A 16,044-nucleotide genomic window follows, 5' to 3' on the forward strand; every position below is an offset into this window, starting at 1 on the left:
ATTAAAACATTAGCATAGCTGTTCCAAACAAAATCCTTATGAAGAAGGTTTACTTTGTTCATCGCTTACTGAGGTTATTCGTCTGATTAAATTTTATTAGAGATAACAGAACCTCAAACTGAAGGACAGAAAGATATGGTAAATGTGTAACTTTAAAAACACGTCGTCTTCTAGTGGCAAGTAAGACGGGGCCTCAGAAAATTTCCACCACATCCCAGTAGGGAGCTAAAGGTCATTGCTAACTCGAAGTTAAAAACAATGGGAAGCAGAGGATGTCATTCTTTCATATTTGCCCAGTGATTCTGTGTTTTCTTTGTATGGATTTACTTAGGAAACTGGGAAATGTAAAGAACAATGAAAAGATTTCAAGGTTACCATTTTTCCCTTAACAATATCAGAAAGCTGTTCATGTCGCTATGCAAGATGTTTGATTTATAAAGGAAAATACCTCTTACTTGAAAAGGTTTGATCTTTTCAGGCATATAAAATGTTTGAAGTTTCCTGTGCGACTTTCAAATGAATGTGCAAAATAATTCTGCTTTTGCAAAAAGAAAGAATTCTCATTTCCAATTATCAGACACAACTTAAATCTGTTAAAAATATTATTTGAAAAACATTAATTTATATCCTGATTTGAAAAAAAAAAAAATCCTTGAAATAGCATCCATTTACTTTACTCAGGAATGAGACATATCTGGCCAACAAGGAGACTGTCTTTACACCCACAAAAATATGCCATCCTAATTTCTAGGGATCTAGTACTCAAAAATTGTCTATCATGTAATAAAGTAGCAAAACTGAAAGCAGTATTTCCTCCTTCTCCAAGCAAACATGGGAATCCTAATTGCAAATCCTTCTCCAAGCAAAGATGGGAGTCCCTAATACTGGAATGAGAATATTTTTCATTAGCAACAATATTTTATTCCCAAAATTGCTTTTAAATGTTGAATATTCCTTTTTTATTCCAAGTTCTTTTGCTTGCAAGGACATTAACTCTCTACAGACATATGCAGACTACCTTTACTCTAAACCACTATCAAAACCCATCTCAAATCACCTTATCAACCACATTCAAAATAGGTAACTTAATTCACGTCAATGTATTTCCACCTCAAAAGGTAGGTTCTAGCCCTCGTCTTTTCTCCTGAACAAAACCATACATGTGGGAGCTGGTTTAAAGAATGCCAAGCTTTTTACTTTATGCAGAGTGACAGACTTAAAATTTTACAAGGAAGAGGAGAAAAGGGCCTGGGAGTTTGATTTGAGGCCAACAGTTCAACCCATAGTAAAAGGCAATGGTCTGGAAGAATGCACAAATTAGAGACTCCGCTATTTAATTTTGCGGCATGTGTACGAACATCATTTATTACATTTTGGCCTTAACAGTGATTTTAAAAAAGAACCTAAAAGGGGCTGGATGCTGAAATCATTCTGAAAAGCAAAGGGCTTTAACAACATGACTTCCTTGATGCCTTTGAAAAATTAAAAATCTGACTCTGGGCAATGAAAGTATTTAGTATGTCATGCACGTTAAAGCTACTCAATTTGCATCTTGTCATCCTGTGCCAATTTAAATTATGGTTAAACGAAGATACCTGATTATTTTACCCAATGGACTGATAGCAATGCGTAGAATGTCACAGGGACAAGCAAATTCCTAGTGAACCTCCACTGGATGAATGGGTCTGACGTATAAAACATTGCAATTTACATGGAAAACTGTGCTTTGGACATGAAATCACACTCTCTGTGCAATCTCGGAAACATTGCGAACAATGTTTTCATTCCATCCATGGCTGGTAAAGCAGTTTACAATGTGGGCACATTATATCCATACGCACCACCAAAATAGTACACAATGCTAAATTGTTCTCCTATGTGTGCAGGTGCTTCTGCGGTCCCCTGACAAAATGACGACTTACGTAAAGCTTGTCTTGAAACAATTTCACCTTGGGGCCAGTCTGCTCATTACCATATTTGCTTTAGGTTTCTTTGACTTTTTTTGCTGAGAGCTAGTAAGAGCTTTAGCTGTCCGTATCTCTAAATATTTATTTCCTCTTTGAGGACTCATTTGAAAGTCGGTTGGCATTCCATCTGCTCAAAAATGGAATATTTTCAACATATTGTTACTATTGCTTAATAAACCCAATTCTGGAGTCCTTTCTCAAGGTCATAGCCAAGAGATGTGAACAAAAGTTCACATAGTAACTAAAGTAAAACAGCAACTTATCACTGTTGGTAGTGGCAACTGTTGGATATAACAATTTCAATGGAAGTTACAAATAATTCTCATGCAAATACCTCTCATTTTCTTGACATGGACATTTACTTGAACATGAGGAACAGATATTAAAGGATGCAATAAGGGAAGCAAAACAGTTTCCAAACAGTAATTTTTTCTAAGTTTCAAATGAAGTATAAGCAACTTTCTTAATGAGACAGTCTTCACATTCTCATAGATTGTAAGCATCTTCTGATCTAAAATTCACTGAACATGAAGTATCTGTAAGTGGGTGTAACCACCATTTCATATATTTATATTTAGACTTAGCATGTTGGATGCAAAATCTTATTACTGGCACCTTAAATAGCAAGGCAATGCTGGTACCCTGCACTGGAATTTCACACCATGTATGATATTGGGAATGGCAGAAAAGGAGAGGGAACTAATAAGTTTATCAGCTCCCATTCTTCTGCCTGGCTTATAAGGACATTCTGCAACTGGAAAGTTTCTCACTGTGGGTGTACTTACACTTCACTCTGAGCCACACAATTAAGAATACAAAGGGTACAATGCAGTATGATAAATACCTAGAACTGTAGAAATAAAGGCTTATTTTTAATACTTCCTCTATTGACACACTTGGGTGGCAGAAAAGGAAAAGCTTATAAATTAACTACCTAAAATGGCCAGGGAAGAGACACAAAGCAAGCTCAGACCAGGGGCAGCGAAGAACAATGCAAAGGGCAGAGAGAAGTCAGTGTTCCATGTCTGGCAGATGAATTTACAAGTGAAAGGAGTTTCTGTGAAGTTTTTGTTTACCAACAGTAAGTACTCCAAAAATTCAGGGTCTAACCTCGCTCATCTCAGTCACACAATGAATTGTGTGACAATTCACTGTGTGAATGAATAGGATGGCAATATTATGTGACAGAGGCAGTGACACAATTTGCATGAGTTGGTTTGCGTGACCAGGAGAGGTACCAATAATAATGCTTTAAAAATTGAAAACACAGCTTATGCTATCACCTGTATGCTGCGAGTGATTTACAGTTTGTTTTTTTCCAGTTTATACTACAAACAACAGGAAATTAAAAGGTAAAGATAAAAAATAGACTTAAAGATGAACCCAGTTCACATGTTGCTACACCAGTTCATATCACTTAAAAATTAGACTCCCTTTCCCTAGAGAAAAGGGTTCAGGCCTTGCAAGAGCAGCGTAAAAAACATCAGCCTGAAAGTCTGAAGCCGTCAAGATTGAGGCAAGTTTGTGTCTCTCGGCGTGGGAAGGATCCCGTCAGTGGAAGCGAGGATCTCTGTGCAGGAGGGCTGACGTCAGTGGAAGCAGGAGGGAAGCAGCGATGGGAGGTTTGTCAGGGAAATGATCGAGGACAGTCTCAGTGGGAACAGGGAGGAATCAAGAGAGGGTGGATGGCCTCAGTGGAAGCATGGACACTTTGTGTGGGAGGTTCAAAGGGAGGGAGAGCTCATGTGTTCCAAGGGGAAGGAATTACCAGACAGGCAGGAAAAGAGCAGACAGCTTAACAGACTAAATAATGTGCTGTTAAATGCTGAAATGAGATCCACTTCAGCACTGCAGGTACGGTATAGCGTACAGCCTCCTGTATGCAGAATTACGCAACCATTGGTTTACAGTGACTGTAAAATGCTCAGGCAATTTCTCAGGGTTTGAATGAAGAAAAATTACTGGCTGTAGGGCCGTGGATTTAAACTGGCTGTGCCATATCAGCTGATAAATTAAAAGGCTATTTCACATTTAGCCCTGCTGGCTTAGGACTACTTCTAATTTAAAATAAAGGAAGTTTGTATTTACTCTCTGATCCCCGTGTACCCAAATGCACATATTTCTGCGTTAAATATACATGACAGGGAGAGTTACACAAGAGAAGAGGAAGGAAATCTCACGTACGTAAAAGAATGACAGGGCAAAATAAATGCGCAATGTATGTGCTACAGTGTATGCTAGTGCACTGTACTAGAGTGACACACACACGTGATGTTGGGACAGCATATGCTTATGAATACCCAAGTAATTTTTAAAATAAATGCCCATGAAGTCCTTATACCATTCCAGCATTTACTCCACTTATGCTATAGATTAAACAGAGGTATTATTCTAAAGGTGTTTAAGCAGATTTCTATAAAGCCAAGTACCTTCACCACAGATTCAACAACACAAATGTCTGAAGAAAAAAAATCATAACTAATATATATGAAAAGATAGACTATCACAATTCTGAGTCCACTTTCCTGACATTTTTACAGCTAAAAAAAAATAAAAAAAAAAAACGAAAACAAAAAACCACACCACAGGAAAACTCTCCTTTGCAACAGTACTGGGTGTCATTTGATATTCTTAATGTAGCACTGGATAATCAAACCTCAGTCACTGTTTCTAAGTCTTGCTCGTCTTTCACTGGGAAAAGTACTAAATTTAAGCTGTGGAGTTGATACATCAAAAAATTAAGGGAAGAGTTTTCATGGGTGGTTCACTTTTTAGATATAGCACTTGGATTCCAAGTTGCTAATGAATTTTCAAATTAAAGCTACGTATGAAATTACTAATTAAGGAGGGAGATACAGGTGCCATGACCAAATATGATTTATTAAAATGGCTCCTCCATTTCTCGTATACTATCCCCATACTCATATATACCAGAAATAGGTATTATGGCATTTATCAGTGCACACACAGACTTTCAGGACTGCTCTGCAAATTTGCTATGGATAAACTTAGGTTTTTCCATATTAGGAAAGAACAGGTTAACTTTTTTAGCTACGTTTTGTCAACTGATGAAAAACACAAAATATAGTATGCTCACACCACACACCCCGAAAATGATCCCCTACTATTTGACAAGAAGAAAGATATAATAAGACATAAACATAAAGCCAGACTAAGTCAGGGGGGTTATTAGCAATATCTATAATGTCATTTTACAGTTAGCATGGGTTATTTCTTTTTATAACACTTTCTGACTTGAAAAACGTGCGCTATAGCTAACAAACCAATTCAATAAAAGTTATTGCACCACCTGTTATACATATTTTAATAAACTTAATGCTAATGCCAGCCAAAGTGAAAAAATACGATTTACACAGGGGCCAAGCTTTGTTCTTAGCTCTCACATAGGAAAACTCCTTGACTTTAATCTGTGCATATACAACAAAAGAATGTGAATGAGTTTCAATTAAAGTGCCCTGAAACCAAGTGAAAGTGCCATTCAGGCAGGTTACTGGCTATTCATACAAATTCTGATGATAACACCATTGGGCAAAGCACAAAAGGTTTGTAGCATCTTCTGTTCGCATGAAGGTATCCCAGGGGCCATAAAGGGTGTACTACACACTGAAGAATAGCAATAGTTCCTAGTAATACCCTAATTCTTACAGTTCTTCCTCAAATCAAAAATCCTTTTAACTCCAAAACAGTACAACATCCTGCCCGATGCTCCTTTTGGCTTCAGTGATTTCAGACTCCTGTCCCTTATCGTCAACGTTCTCACGCTTTGTTTCTTTCTAAACAACTTCACTGTACTGCAAAAACTGCTCTACAGTGATAGCACAGCCCTCTCTCCAACACAATCTCTGAGATAACGCATTTATCTAGCGCCCTAAGAACTGTAAATCTGATCATGCTATACCCACTAATCATAAAAGCAGAGAATGAAATACCATGCTGCTTTATAGCTCTAAAGAGTATTATAGGATTTTGCACATGAAAATCATGCAGATGTGAAGCGTCCAACAGATTTTGTACTCAGCTGATCACAAACAGAATTCCATTCTCATTTCTCAAAACCCATCATTTCACATCGATGTGCTCAGAGTGATGACAAGGGCAGAAAATATGAGAGTGATAAAAATCAGAATGACTGCCAATGAGATTACAGTATGCATATGAACCACCATCATTCTATAGCATCTGGCTGAATTATCCAAACCTAGTAACAAGAATTTTTACAAAGTTTTTGAAAACGAACAATAAAATTTAACAGAACTAAAACTGCTTCCCAAGCGTGCTTCTGGGAACAGGTTTTGGAGTTAGTTTTTTCCCCATAAACAAGCACACAGAAGACAAATTTACAGAATTTAGATTTTAAGAATCTTTAGATTTTTGTAATGTGCAATCATAAACACAACTAAAAATTCAGCTGGCAAAACAACTGTCAGGATTCTGATGACAACTAAAGTTTACTTACTGTGGTTACTGTGTTAAATATACCATAAGCATGTCTATGGTGTGTGAACAGGGACGTGAAGTTCAGTTTCCTGTACAGTGTTATTAACACAAAAATTTAGTTTAATGTAACACTATTCAGCTTCACATTTTGCCTTAGGTATTGTTAATTCCTCCTCCAACTCACTACTTGCAAAGTGTCTTTTCATTTTCTAGACATTTTTTAGACTCACATGAACCGAGATTACTATATCTGGAGGAAGACAATTGAAGAAAATCACTCACAGTACTGAAAAAAATTATTCCAGGTCAATACTTTAGAAGCCGTCTTAATGAGCACATGAAAATCCTAAGAAAACTACAAATCATAAGTTTTTGTGAGACTGTAAAATGCTTGACATTTAACTAGTTCTTGCCTGCATCTCAAGCCAGTATATTTACGGCATGTGTATTTCGGTTCCTATCACGGTAACCCAGAGCAGATCAGCCATGTTATATAATATCCCCTGGGCTGCTACAATTCGATTTTTTTTTTTTTTGTATTTGCAATTACTTATTTTCACACAGTAGAGAAAGTTCCCCCCAAAATGCAAAAATATGGAATAATCAAAACCTTATAGCGTTAGGAACTACAGTACAACCCAAAACCAAAGAGGCCATCAACAGAAAGTAAACAGACAAGCAAGCACTCCACACCACTAACTCTCTTACTTTAAAAAAAAAAATATAAATCACAAATTACAATTTCTTTAAGTATGTGTCTGTCGACTTCATACAGCCTTGTGTTGTACCTCTACATAAAAGTACGCACGCTAATGCACATGCAAAAAAACCTCCAAAAAATACCCTATTTGCAGCAACAGACAAGGTCAACAAGTTGTGAATGTAAATCAGTACCCAGAGCAAAAACCGCTGTCACTCTCCTTTCAACTTTCTGAATGGAAGAGGTATGCAAATGGCTCAGCCCAGGTAGCAGATGGCTTCAGACTGCGCTTTGCTTCTGCTTCCAAACAAGACAACAAGCACAAACAGCAACACTTGGAGGACCCAGCACAAACAAACATGTCCAGGAGCCGGTGGCAGTGCAGCTCCCAGGCACACAGAGTCCCACCACCCGTGGACAGATGGGCCCTCCCCATCCAGAAGCGAGACCCGTGCCCCTGCCTCTAACGATTGACGAGGACTATTACACCGCTCTCCTTCCCGGCATTAGCAAAACTCATTTTGTGGCATGAAGAAAGAAGCTTGGGTACATCTGTAAAGTCGTTTCATGAGGCTGATTAGTTTATAAACGAAAGTAATAGCTCAAGCCAGGAAAAGCTCCCCCGCAATCTATCGCTTCAGCGGGGAGACTCCTTGGGTTAAACTGCTACAGCCAACTCCTGTTCTGAGAGAAACAGTGCTTATGTTTAGCACCCTTTTTACCTTAACACTGGATCTGCTGGTCTGGGTCTCTGCCTCCATGCTCTGGCTGTTCTCCCTCTTGTCTTTCTTAGAGGAATTAGTCCTCACCTTATAAGTGGATGTGTTGGAGGATTTAATGAATAATCCTGGGACGGGGTTGCCTTGCTGCTGTTGAGACATGGTTGTGTTGGTCTGGTGAGGGGAATTGCACTCCTCAGACTCTTTGCTACTGTGATAGACCACTCTGCTGTCAGAGATGTGGATGCTTGGAGCACAGCCCATGCTTTGTGGCCACCTGGGGAATACTTCTAAATTGTATATATATATATAGCTTTCCTTCCCGTTGGTATTTTCCCCCTGCTTAATTTTTTGTTAACAGGTTGAATCTCTTTCCCGCGTCTCCGCTACACTCTGAAGCATTGCCATCGGTCCCTTCTACACCACCAGAAACGTGTCTGTTCTCCTTGTCCTCCAGGAAAGGGGTCCTTTTTATCTCAATCTCAGCAGTAGGCTGGGGAGCTGGAGGAGAGGGAAGGCGTGGGGGGGAAGCAAAAAAAAAAAAAATCATAAAAAAAAAATCAAAAACCGGTCGACTTCATATTTTCACAGATTATTATTAATTTTTCTAAGCCATCTGAGAATTTTGGTAGGGTTTTCTTTCCTTCTGGGGAAGAGAAAAAAAAAAAAAACAAACAAAGAAAGAGGAGGTGGGGGGAAAAAAAGGCAAAAATAAGGAAACCCCCCCCCGAGCCCCAAACCACACGCACACACACCCCAGCGTCTCCGCGGCCGGGCGCTCAGAGCGGCCGGGGGCACTGCACCATCTCCTCCCGCCTAGTCCGGAGCACGGCGCATTTTCCACCTGGGTTCGCAGAGCGTTACCGATTAACCCGGGCAGGGACCGGGCCGGGGGGGGGCCGCTCCCCGCCTCCTCTTCAGGCAGCGCTCGCTCCTCGCTGTCCCGCTCGGGGCCGTGCTTTGGCGGAGGGGGTGGGGGGGGAAGGGAGCAAAATAAATAAATTTTAAAAAAAAAAATAAAAATGAAGAATCACCCCGCCGCCCCGAGGAGCCGGCTGCGCCCCTCACGCCGCGCTGGGCATGTCCCGCGGGGGTGACATGCAGGTTGCCGTCGTCTCCCCCTCAGGCGGCCGCCGGGCTCTCCGGCCGCCGCAGCGGCATCCCGCTGCCGGCTGGGCGCCGCGGGAGCGGAGCGGGGGGAGCGGGCCGGGATGGGCCGGGCCGGGCGGCGGGGGAGCTCCCCCTCAGCGCCCGGGGGCGGCCCGCGGAAAAGCTGGGCACGGCCCGGAGGGCTGCGCGGAGCCGCGGGAGGAGCCGGCTCGGCGGGCAGAGGCATCAAAGGGCCTCCATGTTGGGGGGGATTATTTTTTTTTTTTTTTCCAGAGAAATGATGCGGGGGGGGGGTGGAATTTAAAAAAAGGGAAAAAAAATTAAAAAGCGGGAGAAGTAGAAGGAAAACGATCCTAGCGTCCCATCCCGGCGGAAACGGTTGCAGCGGCGAGAGCTCTAATTCCCGGGGCCGTGGTGTCCGCGTCCCTTGCAGCAGGGGAAATGCCTCTCTCCTCGCAGCCGCCTTCCCTCGCTCTGCGCCCGCCTTGTTATTATTGATGTTCCTCAGCAGCGGCGGCGGCGGCAGCGGCCCCCACCCCGCCCCTCCCGCCCTCCCAACGGCCGCCCCGCCCCGCCCCGCCGGCGCTGCCCCGGCGCTTGACAGCGGTGCAGCCAATAGAAGCGCCCGCCCGGCGCTGACCTCCGGCCCGCGCTGACGTCAATGCAAATCAGCCGCCAACAGCCAATGGCGCGGCCGTCCCCCGGCTCCGCCCGCGCGAGCCAACTTCGAACGGCCGCCCGGCGCGCGCCCGGCGGGTGGCCGCGGGCCCGGCACCGGCACAACGGCAGGCGCGCGCCACCGCCCACAGCCGCCCAACGCGGGCCGGCCCCGCTCCTCGGTCCGTCATCCCGGCCCCGCCGAGGCGCTGCGCCCGCTGGTACGGCTTGTTGTCACCGGCTGAGGAACGTCTCGGAGGCGACGGCCGGTCAGGGAGGGCCAGATGGCACTTTGGATTGAGGAGCAAATATCGGAGACGTGACTTTAGTCAATACGCTCCAGCGTCTGCGGAGGAAAAGCGACACATCGCAGAAGGAAACTATTTAAATAATGCGTCCAGCAGGACTGGGGCAGTGACCGTCCCCCGTACTTGGCACTGGTGAGGCCCCACCTCGAGCGCTGTGTCCAGTTTCGGGCCCCTCACTACAAGAAAGACAATGAGGTGCTGGAGCGGGTCCCGAGAAGGGCAACGGAGCTGGTGGGGGGTCTGGAGAACAAGTCTTATGAGGAGCGGCTGAGGGAGCTGGTGGTGTTTAGTCCGGAGAAGAGAAGGCTCTGGGGAGAACTTATAGCCCCTTCCAGTACCTGAAGGGGCTACAGGAAAGATGGGGAGGGAGTGTGGCCATTTTAAACTGAAAGAAGGGAGATTTAGATTAGATATTAGGAAGAAATTCTTTACTCTGAGGTTGGTGAGGCACTGGAACAGGTTGCCCAGAGAAGCTGTGGATGCCCCCTCCCTGGAGGTGTTCAAGGCCAGGCTGGATGGGGCTTGGAGCAGCCTGGTCTAGGGGGAGGTGTCCCTGCCCAGGGCAGGGGGTGGGACTGGGTGACCTTTAAGGTCCTTCCAACCTAAACCATTCTATCATTCTATGATCACTTGATGCAGACGAGAGCACCTTATAAGATTAGGAGATGCAAAGCCAAAAGTCAGTGCTTTTGATAAATGTGTTTTTTCAGGATAACCACAGTGCTTGCACTGTCAAAATGCTTTTCTTTACATCTCATAATTGCTTGAGCTAAGGGCTGGAAAATCAAGTCTTTCCTTCCCTGATCTCTCTGCGACTGTGCAGTTTCAAGCATAAGCAATAGTCACATAAACTTCATCCACCCCATTAATTTAACCTGTTAGAACCAGAAAAAGACACTGGCTCCCTGTGCTCTCTTATCACTTTGGATGCCCAGTTAAGATAATCTCTTGACAATAAATGAAGGGAATGGCTTAACATACCTGCTTTAAACAGTGTCCGCTGTTTGGAGAGGGATCTTGTCCTCATTCTTTCCTTTATGTTAAACATCATTTACTAGATCCCATTAATAAGAACACACTTCAGTGCAGCTAGAAAGAGGCTGTGTAAGAAGAGAATGCTGCAATTCCTACTTCTGCCATTAACCACGAGTATGGGCTCTCCTTCAGCCTTAACGGATCTGTCAGCAAAACTGCTATTGCATTTTATTTCTGGTGGCACTGGAGGAGTCAGAGACAGCAAAACTTCATTTTCAGAGCTCCACATTCAGTTTGCAGTGCTGACACCTAGAGTTAAGCTTTCTACTTTGTAAAATAAATGGGTTTGATTTGCAGCTACACAAAGATGGAATGTACATTTCATGGTGTCATTTCAAAAAATTTCAATATTAAAAACATCTCTGCTTTCCATTTTGGAGGCAAACAATTTCCTATTCAATTAATATTTCAGTTTATCCAAATGACAGACAAAAAAATACTGAGAGGTGGAGAAATGCTTCGTTCAACATTGTATAATAATAGACTAACAAAACAACAAAGGGTACATGCAGAAATTACGTGCATGACCTTTTTGCCCTTTTTCAAAAGTTTTTCCACATTAACCCTAGGCAGATTATTTCTGATTATTTCCATCTACAGCCTAACTTCAAACAAACAAACAAAAAAGCCTCCATTTGAAAGTTTTTCAGATGAGAACTCACACTGCCTTGAACAGGAGGATGAGGTGAGCACAAAATGCCTGAATGATCCCCTAGTAGTCTAATAAAAGCCACTGAGAAATCACTAGAGTTGTTGCTACACTGATGAAAATCCAACTAAAGACAAAAATTGCTATTCAAACAAGACACTGGCACAGGCATTGGCTTCTTTCTCTTTAATTTGAAAACATTGGTGCTGTTTTTTACTGCCCATAGAAAAATACAGTGGAAAGTACAGATTTACCCAGAGCACAGAATCAGGGAGAAGGGGTGAAAACATCAAAATCATTGCCAACAGTAGTCATTTGTCACTACACTATATGAACTCTGTGGATAAAGGGGCTTGTTCAAGCTTATTTGCTGAAGTGCAGCTCAGGAAACGGTGGGCCCTATTATTCAAAAAAATGAAATAGTGCAAAAGAGCAGAGGAAGAATAGGAGCGTAGACACTGGCAGATTAGGGCTGTGAGGGAAGTGCAAGGTCAGTAGAGAGTCAGTAAGTGAGAGGTCAGAAGAGAACCAGCTCTAGGAGACAGCTGGGGAATGAGAAATAACCCAGCTGGGTTATTTATGGAGAATAAGGTTGAATTTCATTCAGGATTGCAGAATAAGAAAGAAGGCTAGGAAAGAGCTTGAAATGATTGTTATCAGCTTCGTCTGTAGGCAAGTGGGTGCTGTGGAAGATCAAAGTACTTAGAGAACAAATACATAAGCTTAGACTTTAAAAGGGATTGAAAATTACAATATCCAGCCACTTCCCCCTCCATCTCATAAACAAATTATATTGGATCCTGCCAGTTTTGACAAAAGACTGAACAAGACTGACAAAACACTCACAGCTCTCCCCCCAAATTTCCATAAGCAAAAGCACTCCCCCTTGATGCATCCATTTCACACAAATCTTGACCATTTCCCATTGCACATTGTAAGAGTTCGTGCAGGAGCACTGGGACAATTCATTCCTGTCCAGTTACATAAAAACAGAGAAAAAGTTTGGTGCCAAAATCCAATTCTGATAATATCTTAGTGCACAGGACACTGACAGGCAGAATTATGCAGCAGAAATGATGGACTAACACCTGCATGAATCACAAATATCAGTGTGCTTTGGAAAAAACGTTGAGCGATGGCAGAGCAAGCGTGCCTGCAGTCCTGTGAGCACAAGGCAGGAATCTTGATATGAGATTACTCTATGTGGTTTTAATTGCTTCTCCCCCCAAGTCAGCTGTATGTTCCAACTGTGCCTTCTGGCCTTCTGAAAAGTTAGGCAATCCTGCTGGCCTCTAGGCCAGGGAAGGAGGCAGTGGGAAGGAGGAGGAGGAGGAGAAACTGTGGAAAATGTGCCAGGACACAAACAGCTGAATGGACTCTACGCTGCTAACTACTGACACATGCAAGCTGTGACAGAGCTCATCTCTCTGGCCCCAAGATATTCTAGAAGAGAAAGCAGGGACCACGTCCTGCCTTAGCCACAGATTAGTATGAGCCTTACACCCCACGAGCAGGCCAGGGTACTTCTGCTTGCTTGTGTAGAAGCAACAGCTATCCTGGAAATGGGCATTTTCAGGTGACGTGAGACGAGTATAAAATTTGTCCTGAGATAGATCTTCCCCAGCTCCTGGAATGTACAGAAGTACAGTGGGTTTCTTTTCTGCATCACTTTCTTGATGTCCTGAAAAACCCCAAAGCAATTGACAGAAGCGCCGCTCCGAAGCCTGGCAGGCTGTCTGGCTCGCTGTTGTTGCCTAATTGCGATTGCAGAACACAGACAATTGTTTGTACCACTTGGAAATATGGGCCTTCAAGACAGTCTAAGTCAGCAACTTTTTCAACCCTAGCACCAAAGGCATTCAAGTCTAAAGCTCAGATCCTTCATGTATGTCACAAGCTTCACCATCAGAACTGTTGTCAAAATGGCTTTTGCAGCTGTAGTTTACACATGACACTCACTGCTGCTCAGTGATCAGCAGGATAGACACACTATTTCTGGCAGAAAAATGTACCCCCCTTTTCCACTGTACCTTCTTTCCACTTTGATTACCCTCTTTGCTGCCGCACAATGTGGAAGTCTCTTTCCTAACCCCGTCCTATCCTAAAGATTTGTCTCTCATATTTCTTAGTCTCTCCCGCTTCCTCCTACCTTTTACTCAGATCCTTTTATTTCCTTCTCTAAGTACCCCTTTGTCATCTGCTTTCTCTTGACATTTCCTGCCCATCAGACCAAAATCCTCTGCCCAGCCCCAGAGCAATTCTCGCTTCTCTGATCTCCCAAAAGCTCAGTCAGCCCCCTTAAATCTCCACAAAAGCTCCCCATTTTTTCTGCTTTCACAATCTTCGATCTGTCCAACACTTCTCAAGCATCCTCCAGCATTACACCTTCTCTACGTCATTTCTTGTAGGCTCTCCCCAAATCACCCAAGAGCAGCAACTGCTTGCATTGTAGATGCAGAGTGAAGGTGATCAGATCTCTCTGCCACCAGCTTTAATGACTGGGCACAGGACTTCAGATGCTGCTGGCTTACAGCAGGCTTGGCTGAAGCCTGACTTGAGTGGAGCAAGGCATATGCAGGGAAAAGGGGTGACAGCACAGCTTCCCTGAATCTCCTCTGCCCCAAAGGAAGCTAACGCTGGATCTGGTGGCAGCTGAGACTGACACCCACAGCGTTGCTGATCTCTCTAGACACTGTGGCTATGGATCCTTGGACTAATCTGGGGCCAGAGCAGATTACAGAGCCCTTACCGCTATCTTAAAGTCTCACAGGTTTTCCTCTCCCTTCCAGTCCTCTCTTCCCAAGGGTCTAAGTCCTTACCACCTAGACCAGACCACCACCTAAACCTTGTCTTTCCAATCCCTGATCCTGGGAGCCCTACACATCCCAGGGAACGCAGCGCCCACGGGATGCAGGAGGCTGCACTGTAACACCCAGCTGCTCGGGCAGTGCCAACCCCAGAGTTCAGCGGGCAGGAGGAGGAGGGCTCTCTGAGCTGCTGCTGCCAAAGCAGTCTCCAGCAGCTCCCACCTCCTGGCCTCGCCTCCAGTCAGCCAAAAACTTGTGGGGAAGGGAGGAACAAAGCACTGTCATCCCCACCCACTCCCCTATAATTATCCTGTGCTTCACAAGCAGGATTATCTATCTGGATACACAGTGCCATGCAGCCAGCTGTGACCATAGAGAATTAGCTGTTCCCCTCTTGTAGAATTTTCCCTTCTCTCTTCCTAAGTATTTTTAAGCTAACTTACGTGCATTTAGTATGCAACCCTTTCAGTTTGTGATTTACTAAACCAAAGATGAGAACTGATCCTTCTGCTAGAAAACTGATCCCACTTGGGGGGGTGGTATATCCAATTCTTACACCCTACAGGCCTTGCTGCCCGTTGTCCCTCTGCTTCCCGAGGCTATTGGATCCCCCCCAAAGCTAGCCGGCCTCTGGCCCAGTCCCAGAGTGACCCCAGCCTCAGGACCCTTCAGCCTCATAAATTGGCTCCTGATGCCACAACCCTTATATCCCATTGTTACCTGCCTGGATCCAGTAAGAGAAAGCAAAAGAAAATCAGTAAAAGAAAGAAGCAATCCAGATCCTCCATCAGTAGGTCAGTATTCTCTGGTCATCAAAGCTAGAAGGACAAGCTCTTAGTCTTTGTCAGCCTACCCCCACAGCTGAAAGAGCAGGTCAAGCTAATGAGGGAAGACTCACTCAAGACACGCTTTCAAAACCACCAATTTTCTCTCTCTGACTCTCTCCCCATCTCCCCTCTCGGGTCCCCACTGCCTCCTGCCCAGCAGCCACTTTCTCACTTGCTCCTGGTTAACCAGCAGTGCTAGTGGCCAGCAGCCTTCCTTCCTGGGCCAGCATCCTTAACCCTTCCCAGAGAAAGATGGAGTAAGAGTGGCAAAGAGAACAACAAAATACAGAGCTAGAAACTCATCCCAGCAGTAAGGCAGCAGCAGCAGCTGAAAAACTCTCTAAAATAACTCTTTAAGACAGGCTGTACACCTGGAAAACAGGCGGCTTTCATGGCTGCTGAATTTATTATTTAAGGAACAGATCCATCATCTGTAGTTGTACTGAGCAGTAATTTATTATATATTCACAATAGCAAAAATCCCATGTACTGGCTGCGAGATTTATATTCCTAGATCACTCAAACATCTGAAAAATTCATCCCACAAACATGTCTGAATACAAGACAGGGAACTGGACCTCATCTGAATACTTAACAACTGTTAACTGTATTCTGAAGTACATTTCCTTTCCTTGGGCTAAACCAACACCTGTAAATACACTCAGTCATATCCGACTATGTACAGTCCTTCCCGATGTTAGGTCTTTCTGTGGAGCAAGGCAGTAGCCTTACATATGTGAGAAGCTGAACCCTTAATTAACCAAGAGCAGCACACCCTACCATAAGATAACCCAGAGATGGTTGTGC

At 43.9% G+C, this 16,044-nt stretch overlaps 1 protein-coding gene across 4 annotated transcripts in view; it reads right to left on the reverse strand.

Annotated features, from left to right (window-relative positions):
• Positions 1-16,044, reverse strand: part of PDE8A (phosphodiesterase 8A) — a 157,557-nt gene that overhangs the window by 120,065 nt on the left and 21,448 nt on the right. For 2 of the 4 annotated variants that reach the window (XM_074600915.1, XM_074600917.1), the window contains exon 1: positions 7,848-8,966. The exons of 1 other annotated variant lie outside the window; for it this stretch is intronic. In XM_074600915.1, the coding sequence (XP_074457016.1) occupies positions 7,848-8,108 (261 nt within the window). In that variant the 5' untranslated portion in view covers positions 8,109-8,966. Of the gene's footprint in view, positions 1-7,847; positions 8,967-16,044 lie in introns of those variants that run through there. One more of the 4 variants, XM_074600919.1, reaches the window with a different exon arrangement.

Source organism: Larus michahellis, chromosome 9 (assembly GCF_964199755.1).
Source record: "Larus michahellis chromosome 9, bLarMic1.1, whole genome shotgun sequence".
In the NCBI taxonomy this organism is placed as follows: domain Eukaryota; kingdom Metazoa; phylum Chordata; class Aves; order Charadriiformes; family Laridae; genus Larus; species Larus michahellis.